This window comes from Ornithorhynchus anatinus, chromosome 2 (assembly GCF_004115215.2).
Source record: "Ornithorhynchus anatinus isolate Pmale09 chromosome 2, mOrnAna1.pri.v4, whole genome shotgun sequence".
Lineage (NCBI taxonomy): Eukaryota > Metazoa > Chordata > Mammalia > Monotremata > Ornithorhynchidae > Ornithorhynchus > Ornithorhynchus anatinus.
Genome location: NC_041729.1, coordinates 6,234,278 through 6,243,834, shown reverse-complemented (window position 1 = coordinate 6,243,834; position 9,557 = coordinate 6,234,278). Strand labels below are relative to the sequence as shown.

General features: G+C 57.2%; 1 protein-coding gene across 3 annotated transcripts in view; it reads left to right on the top strand.

The window, feature by feature from the left end:
* The first annotated feature begins 1,257 nt into the window (after positions 1–1,257).
* PXN (paxillin) overlaps positions 1,258–9,557 on the top strand; it is a 67,761-nt gene continuing 59,461 nt past the window's right edge. For all 3 annotated transcript variants that reach the window (XM_029057659.1, XM_029057657.1, XM_029057658.2), the window contains exon 1: positions 1,258–1,384. In XM_029057659.1, coding sequence (XP_028913492.1) covers positions 1,372–1,384 — 13 coding nt within the window. In that variant the 5' untranslated portion in view covers positions 1,258–1,371. The remainder of the gene's footprint in view (positions 1,385–9,557) is intronic.

The following is a 9,557-nucleotide window of genomic DNA, read 5'->3' as shown; positions in this document are numbered from 1 at the left end:
CCACCACTTGTCAGCTGTGTGACCGTGGGCAGGTCACTTCACTTCTCTGTGCCTCAGTGACCTCATCTGTAAAATGGGGATGAAGATTGTGAGCCCCATGTGGGACAACCTGATTCCCTTGTGTCTACCCCAGCGCTTAGAACAGTGCTCTGCACATAGTAAGCGCTTAACAAATGCCAACATTATTATTATTACTGAATGAATGAATGAATGAATAAGCGCTTAACAAATACCCAAGAGAAGCAGCGTGGCTCAGTGGAAAGAGCCTGGGCTGGGGAGTCAGAGGTCATGGGTTCGAATCCTGGCTCCGCCACTTGTCAGCCGTGGGACTGTGGGCAAGTCACTTCACTTCTCTGGGTCTCAGTGACCTCATCTGTCAAATGGGGATGCAGACTGGGAGCCTCACGAGGGACAACCTCATTCCCTTGTGTCTCCCCCAGCGCTTAGAAAAGTGCTGTGCACATAGTCAGCGCTTAACAAATACCAACATTAGTATTATTATTACTGAATGAATGAATGAATGAATAGCGTTTAACAAATACCCAAGAGAAGCAGCGTGGCTCAGTGGAAAGAGAACGGGCTTTGGAGTCAGGGGTCATGGGTTCGAATCCCAGCTCCACCACTCGTCAGCTGGGTGACCGTGGGCGAGTCACTTCACTTCTCTGGGCCTCAGTGACCTCCTCTGTCAAATGGGGATGCAGACCGGGAGCCTCACGAGGGACCACCTCATTCCCTTGTATCTCCCCCAGCGCTTAGAACAGTGCTGTGCACATAGTCAGCGCTTAACCAATACCAACATGAGAAGCAGCGTGGCGCAGTGGAAAGAGCACGGGCTTTGGAGTCAGGGCTCATGAGTTCGAATCCCAGCTCTGCCACTCGTCAGCTGGGTGACTGTGGGCAAGTCACTTCACTTCTCTGGGCCTCAGTTCCCTCGTCTGTCAAATGGGGATGAAGACGGTGAGCCCCACGTGGGACAACCTGATTCCCCTGTGTCTACCCCAGCGCTTAGAACAGGGCTCCGCACATAGTCAGCGCTTAACCAATACCAACATTATTATTATTATTATTACGGAATGAGTGAACAAATAGCCACACTATTATTAGTGGTCTTTGCAGGCGGGGGGGGGGGGGGTGGTGCCCGATGGGGCCGCCAGGGGGCGCCCCTCCCTTCGGGCGGGGCGCGCGTGTGCGTGCTCGCTCCCGGGCGGGGCGGGCGCGCTCCGGAGGCGGGCGGGGCCGCGCGGGGCGCGTTCCGGCCGGGGGCGCGCGCGGTGGCAAAGTTGCAGGGCCCCGCCGGGCACACGCTCCCAGCCACAGGCCCAGCGGGACCCCAGCGGGACCCCAGCGGGACCCCACCCCACCCGACCCGCCATGGACGACCTGGGTGAGTGGCCTCTCCCTTCTCCTCCCCCGGACCGTCCTGGACGGGGATGGGGACGGACGGCGGCCCCAGCTCACACTCTCGCCCGCCCTGCTCCCTCTCCTCCTCTCTCTCTCTGTCTGGGTCTGAGTGTGTGTCTGTGTGTGTCGGGGGCTGGCGCGGGGGGAGAGGGGGTCCAATCCCTCTCTGTGTTCCCGGCCCGCTCAAACCCTTCCTCTCCCTGGCTGTGTTGGGGGGCGGAGGGGGGCGGGGGGGGCGTCCAGCGCGGGCAGGCGGCTCTGTCTGTCTGTCTGATGTGTGTGTGTGTCTGTGTGAGGGTCCAGGACTGGTAGGGGAAGGGGGGTGTGTGTGTGTGTTAGTGAGAGAGGGTCCAGGACTGGTAGGGGAAGGGGGGGGTGTGTGTGTGTTAGTGAGAGAGGGTCCAGGACTGGTAGGGGAAGGGGGGGGGGTGTGTGTGGGGGGTCCAGGACTGGTAGGGGAAGGGGGGTGTGTGTGGGTGGGTGTGTGGGTGTGTGTGAGGGTCCAGGACTGGTAGGGGAAGGGTGTGTGTGTGTGTGTGAGGGTCCAGGCCTGGTAGGGGAAGGGGGGTGTGAGTGTGTATGTGTGTGTGAAGGTCCAGGACTGGTAGGGGAAGGGGGGGGGGGCCCAGGACTGGTAGGGGAAGGGGTGTGTGTGTGTGTGTGTGTGAGGGTCCAGGACTGGTAGGGGAAGGGGGGTGTGAGTGTGTATGTGTGTGTGAGGGTCCAGGACTGGTAGGGGAAGGGGGGTGTGTGTGTGAGGGTCCAGGCCTGGTAGGGGAAGGGGGGTGTGAGTGTGTATGTGTGTGTGAAGGTCCAGGACTGGTAGGGGAAGGGGTGGGGGGGGGGGGGCCCAGGACTGGTAGGGGAAGGGGTGTGTGTGTGTGTGTGTGTGTGAGGGTCCAGGACTGGTAGGGGAAGGGGGGTGTGAGTGTGTATGTGTGTGTGAGGGTCCAGGACTGGTAGGGGAAGGGGTGTGTGTGTGGGGGTCCAGGACTGGTGGGGGAAGGGGTGTGTGTGTGTGTGTGTGCGTGTGCGTGCGAGGGGCGGGGGTGGCCTGCTGCTGCGGGGGCCCCGGCCCAGGGCCTCGACGGACCGACCGACCGACGGACGGAGAGAGGGAGGGAGGAAGGGAGGGAGGGAGGAGGTCTGTGTCTGTGCAAGGGTGTTTGTGTGTGGGTGTGTGTGAGAGGTGGGGGTGGAAGAGAGGGTTCTGCCCTAAGGGGTGCGGGCGGGTGGAAGGTGTGAGGGTGTGGTGGGCCGCGGCCCGGACGGACGGAGGGAGTGTGACCGACGCGGGGGGGGGGGGGGGGTCTGGGTGCGTATGTGGAAGTGTATGAGCGCAGGCAAGTGTCTGTGTGTGTTTGTGTAAGTGTGTGTGTGTGTGTGTGAAGGGTGGGGGCCGTAGGGAGGGTTCTGCCCAAAGGGGGGGATGGGGGCCTGCTGGGGGTGGGCCGGGGCCTGGGCGGAGGGAGGGAGTGTGTGTCTGTGTATGTGTATGTGTGTGTGTGTGTGTGTTTATGTGTGCGTGTAAGTGTATGTGTATATAAGTGTGTGTGTGTATGTGAGGCTCTGTATGGGTGTGTGCCTGTGCGGATAAGTGTACGTGTAGAGGAGTGGGTGTCTGTGTAAGTGTACGTGTAGAGGAGTGGGTGTCTGTGTGTGAGTGTGCGTGTATATGGGTGTATGTGGTGTGTGTCTGTGTGTGAGTGTATGTGTATATGGGTGTGTGTCTGTGTGTGAGTGTATGTGTATATGGGTGTGTGTCTGTGTGTGTAAGTGCATGTGTAAATGGGTGTGTGCCTCTGTGTGGAAGTGTATGTGTATATGGGTGTGTCTTTGTGTGGGAGTGTATGTGTATATGAGTGTGCGTCTGTGTGTAAGTGTGTGTGTATATAAGTGTGTGTGTATCGAAGTCTGTGTGTGTGTATCGAAGTCTGTGTGTGTGTATCTAAGTCTGTGTGTGGTATGTGTCGAGGTCGGCAGAAAGGAGAAGTGGCCGGTGGGGCCGCAGTCGTGGCCGCCTTTCCCTCGCCCCCACCCCCCCCCGTGCGATTGGCGGGCGGACGGACACCGTGGGGCGGGTAGAGGTGGGCAGCGCCCCACCCCAACCCCCCCCAGCTCCCCCAGGTGGGCCCCGGGCCCGGGGGAGGGGGCGAGAAGGGGGCACCCGCCATTTCCCAGCGCCCCGTGTGCCGGCTTGATTTGCGGGCAGGTATTCTCCTCCTAAAAATAGCCCCGCTTAAATGGAGCCTGGGAGATTCCCCCCTCACCCGGCACCTTTCACGGGAGAAGCTCCAACCGGCCGCCACAAGTTCCCTCCCTGCCCCTTCTGCCCCTCAGTGGGCAGGGATGGTCTCGATCTGTTGCCGAATTGACCGTTCCAAGCGCTTAGTCCGGGGTTCTGCACATAGGAAGCGCTCAATAAATACTACTGAGTGGTCACCAGCGGGAGAGGGGGGGTTTCTTAAGGGGGTAGATGGATGGGGGAGCAGCTCGGGGAGCACAGTCACTCTCTTAAAAGGAAAGAGAGTTTTAAGAGGATCAGATTGAGAATGTCACTGCTCCGGAAAAACCTCTCAGAAGGGAGAGCGGAGGGGTTTCTTAGCTCGAGAAGCCTAGCGGTTAGAGCCCAGGCCTGGGGAGCCCGAGGACCCGGGTTCTAACCCCGGCTCCGCCTCCCGCGACTTTAGGCAAGTCGCTTCTCTTCTCTGGGCCTCGGTTCCCTCGTCTGTACAATGGAGATGAAGGTTGTGAACCCCATGTGGGACGTGGGCTGTAGCCAGCCTGGTCGTCTTGTCCGTGCCCCGGCGCTTAGTACGGTGCCTGGCGCTTCAGTACCACGGGCCCGGGAGTCGGGTCATGGGTTCTCATCCCGCCTCCGCCACGTATCTGCCGTGTGACCTTGGGCAAGTCGCTTCGGTTCTCTGGGCTTCGGTTCCGTCGTCTGTACAATGGGGATGGAGACCGCGAGCCCCGGGCGGGACCGGGACTGTGTCCAACCCGACTCTCCATGTCCGCCCCAGTGCTCAGTACAGTGCCTGGCACGTAGGAAGCACTTAACAAATACCACAGTTCTTTTTCTTCTTATTACTAAAAAAAAGGTGAGCTGCCCAATACTGGCGAATCGGCTTCTTCCCTAAGATGTTGAATCGATCGGACCGGGGTGGCTACACTCATTTGTGGGCATCGTTCCCCGGGGATCTGCCCCTGCCAGCCTCCCAGAGGGGCAGGGAGAGAGGGCAGTGAGAAAGGCAGGAATCTGCCCGGGCTCTGGACTCGGCCCAGCTACCCGACTGGCTGTTGAGCTTACTGCCCGCCTCCCCTTTTCTTTTAGGTGGATCCAAAGGCCGGGACTTGTGTCGTGATTTTTCTCCTTGAGTGTGTTCCCCGGGGTCTCTTTCCTTGTTCTTTTGGGGAGTTTGCCACCCTGCTTCGGTCGGGGGAAGCCCGGGGCGGGAAGGGAGGAGATGTCGCTCCTGCGACTCTGTTTTGGGAAAATAACCGGAGCAATGTTCCCTTCTCAGAGCAGCCTGTGACAGACACTCCGTGTGCTGCTTAATAAGTAATGGATTTATAGCTCCGGTTTAGCAGCCAAAAGTAAAGATGAAGAGCCTCCCCCCGGCTCTGGGTTCCAGTGGGTTGCCGGTGGCTTTTCCCTCTGCCAGTCTCGTGGTATTTAATAATAATAATAATAATAATAATAATAATAATGATGGTGGTATTTGTTAAGTGCTTACTATGTACCAAGCACTGTTCTAAGTGCTGGGGGGATACAAGGTGATCAGGATGTCCCACATGGGGCTTGCAGTTTTTAATCGTCATTTTACAGATGAGGTCACTGAGGCCCAGAGAAGTGAAGTGACTTGCCCAAAGTCACACAGCTGGCAAGCGGCAGAGCCGGGATTAAAACCCATGACCTCTGACTCCCAAGCCCGGGCTCTTTCCACTGAGCCATGCTGCTTCTCCAAGCGCTCCCCGGGTGCGGAGCACTGTTCCACGCGCTCGAGTCCCGGCTGGAATTTCCCGGACGGCCTTTCCACGGCATCTGCTGTGTGACCTCGAGCAAGTCTCTTCACTTCTCTGTGCCTCAGTTATCTCATCTGTAAAATGGGGATTAAGACTGGGAGCCCCAAGTGCCTGGCACATAATAGGCGCTTAACAAACACCACCCTTATTATTAATAATAATAATAATAATGTTGGTATTTGTTAAGCGCTTACTAGGTGCCGAACACTGTTCTAAGCGCTGGGGGAGATACAGGGTCATCAGGTTGTCCCACGTGGGGCTCACATACTTTTAATCTCCATTTTACAGATGAGGGAACTGAGGCCCAGAGAAGTGAAGTGACTTGCCCACGGTCTCACAGCTGACAAGTGGCAGAGCCGGGAGTCGAACTCATGACCTCTGACTCCGAAGCCCAGGCTCTTTCCACTGAGCCACGCTGCTTCTTAGGGAGCGCGGCGTGGCCTAGCAGATAGGGCCTGGGAGTAAGAAAGTAATGGATTCTAATCTCGGGGCCACCGCTTGTCTGCTGTGTGGCTTTGGTCAAGTCACTTCACTACTCTGTGTGTCAGTGACCTCATCTGTAAAATGGGGATGGAGACTGTGAGTCCCATGCGGGGCAGGGACCGTGTCCAACCCGATTTGCTTGCGTCCACCCTAGTGCTTAGTACAATACCTGGCATTTAGTGCTTAACAAATACCACAATTATCATCATCACCACCTCGCACGCTTCCCTTGCCTGCGCTTTCCCCGTCCTCTCTCCACTCTTAGCTTCAGGTTTTTCCTGTGGCCGGGACGTTCCCCACCCACTCTAAATTGGGCCCGTGGGAGGGGCCGAGAGGGAACGTGGTCCCTATTTCTGTCTGACCATTGCTCAGGAAATTTAACCGTGCTCCCCCCTTTCCCTTCGGCCCTCCCCCCCGCAATTCCAGACAGAAGGCTAGCTTCTCTGTCTCCGTCTCCCTGTCCGCTGGCTGTCTGGAGCCCAAGCTCTGGTGACTAACTAAGAGGATGGAGGGGTGGGGCCCCAATGAGTGATTTTTCCCTTGAAAATTCCTGCCCTGGGGGTCTACACCCAGGAAATGGCCTCTGTGGGAAACAGTGATGCAAACCCCTGTTGACTTGGCGGTCCCCACTGCCGCGGGGGCCTGCCAGCTGAAGTCCGTGCTGACGGGCTCTGCTGCGATCCGGGTCACTCTCCTTTCAGTTTCTCACATCCCCGACCCTCCGGAAAACAGGGCCTTATTGTCCCGCTGCCGGGGGGTGGTGGGCGGCGCAGGGGAGCGGCCTCAGGCGGACTGAGCTCCACAGCCTCCCGGTTTCCACGGGAAGTCTGGGTGTGGCGGGCTGGGGTGTCCAGCCGTGGCTTTGCCCCCCGGGACCCCCTTCTCCCGCCTCCCCGGGAGCCGGGTTAGAGCCCGGTTGGATCCCGGGGGTCGCCCGGTTGGGCCGGGGTCCCGCCGCCGACAGCCGTGCGCCGTCGGTTGTCCCCGAGGTCTGCCGAAACCTGGACCCTCAAACCTGAAGTCCCGGGAGCCCGGGATCGGCCGGGTGAGCAGGACGCCCCGCGAGACCCGTTCCTCCAAGTAGTAGTAATAATGGCGATGACTGTGGTATTTGTTAAGCGCTTACTGTGTGCCAGACACAGCGCTGGAGTGGATAGAAGCAAATGGGGTAGGAAGCAGTCCCTGTCCCACGCGGGGCTCCCAGTCTCAATCCCCCTTTTCCAGATGAGGTCACTGAGGCTCAGAGAAGTGAAGTGACTTGCCCAAGCTCACCCGGCCGATGGTGGCCTGCCGACGACAGTGGTGGTGATATTTATCGCATCCCCTCTGGATGTCCCGCACTGTACTGAGCACTCAGGAAGTAAACCGGGGACGGGTTCCTTGTCCGCAAGAAGCTTCCCCTCTACTAACAGCGTGGCTCAGTGGAAAGAGCCCGGGCTGGGGAGTCAGAGGTCGTGGGTTCTAATCCTAACTCCGTCGCTTGCCAGCTGTGTGACTTTGGGCAAGTCACGGTAACTTCTCTGTGCCTCAGTTTCCTCATCGGTAAAATGGGGATTAAAACTGTGAGCCCCACATGGGACAACCTGACCATCTTGTACCCCCCTCCCCCTGCACTTAGAACAGTGCTTTGCACATAGTAAGTGCTTTAAATACCATTACTATTAATAGGGAACAGTATGCGCAGTGGCTAGAACACGCGCTTGGGCGTCAGAAGGTCGTGGGTTCTAATCCCGGCTCTGCCACTTACCTCGTGGGTGACCTTGGGCAAGTCATTTCACTTCTCTGGGCCTCAGTTCTGTAAAATGTAGATTGAGGCTGTGAACCCTACGCGGGACAGGGGTTATGTCCAACCCGATTTGTGTCCATCCCAGCCCTTGGTACAGTGCCTGGCACATAGTAAGCGCCTAACAAATGCCGTCAGTATTATTGATATTATGATTATTGTCGGATGTCGGATTTGGACAGGCCCCGGCAGAGGGGCTCGCTTTTGCCTCCGTTTCCCCAGGTTCCAGTCCCTATCTCTCAGCTCAGAGAAGAGATCCGCCCATGCCCCAGATGTCCACGGTCTTCAGCCAGAATTTCCTCAGTGTTTTGCAACGGCGGACTCGTCGGTTTAGCCTCCCTCAGTCCCCTAAGGACCCCTTTTTGTGTAGGGAAACTGAGGCTCGGCCCTGTTCTCCTGAAGTGAGTAGGGCCTAGCCCCCTGGATCAGGGCCCAGGGGTTTCCCCGGCACTGGTTGCCAACCTCTCCCCAACCCCCTCTCCGAAGAGGAGATCCAGTTGGCTTCGTTTTTTTTGGCCGGGCATCTGCTGGGCATCTGGATAAGGACTCTTGCAGGGTGGGCAAGGGCAGCCTCCACCCGGCGGTAAGGCGGGGGGAAAGGAGAGGAGAATGCATTCATTCAATAGTATTTATTGAGCGCTTACTATGTGCAGAGCACTGTACTAAGCGCTTGGAGTGGACAAATCGGTAACAGATAGAGACAGTCCCTGCCCTTTGCCGGGTTTACGGTCTAATGGGGGGAGTCAGGCAGACAAAAACAGTAGCAATAAATAGAATCAAGGGGATGAACATCTCATTAAAACAATAGCAAATAAATGCATTCGTTCATTTGGTCAGTCGGATTTATTGAGTGCTTACCGTGTTTTGAGCGCTGTACTAAGACCCTGGGAGAGGATAATACAACATTAAACAGATGCATTCCCTGCCCACAGCGAGCTTTCAGTCTAGAGGGGGAGACGGACGTTAATATCAATAAAGTACAGATATTGACCTAAGTGCTGTGGGGCTGAGGCGGGGCGGGGGGTGGTTGGGCGGGGAGAACAAAGGGCGCAAGTGATGGGAAAGCAGAAGGGAGTGGGAGGAGAGAAACGGGGGGGCTTAGTCTGGGAAGACCTCTTGGAGGTGACGTGCCTTCAATAAGGCTTTGAAGAGGGGGAGAGTCACTGCCTGTCGGATTTGAAGAGGGGAGGGTATTCCAGGCCCGAGGCAGGACGTGGGCCAGGGCGAGATAGACGAGATGGAGGCACAGGGAGAAGGTTGGCATTAGAGAGACGAAGGGTATGGGCTGGGTTGTGTTAGGGGAGTAGCGAGGTGAGGTAGGATGGTGCGAGGTGATGACTGACTGATTTAAAGCCAATAGCTCGGTGCCGCGGCCTTTACGAAGAGTTTGGGACTTGGGAGTTCTCGACTCCCCTGTTTCGCCAGCTCCTCCGAGCTGAACGGGCCTTCTTTCTCATCCCTTTAGACTGTAAGCTCCTTGTAGGCGGGGAAGGTGTTTACCACCTCTGTTCTGCTGTCCTCTCCCGAGCGCTTCGTGCAGTGCTCTGCGCACGGTAAGCGCTCCGTAAATACCATCGATGGATCGATTGATTTGATGTGGCATCTCCTGGGTCAGGCTTTGAGGCTCCAACCCAGGCTGTGTCCTACTGAATGCTTCCAGGGGCTTCCTATAATACTATACTACTATAATACTATTCTTATCCCTTTAATGATAATAATAATAATGGTATTTGTTAAGCGCTTACTATGTGCCAAGCACTGATCTATACTCCTGAGGCTACAGTTGGTCAAGTGTCTGTCCCTTCTCCCTCCGTCCCCTCTCCCCCACACAATCCCGCAATCCCCCACCGCCTTCCTCGGCTGC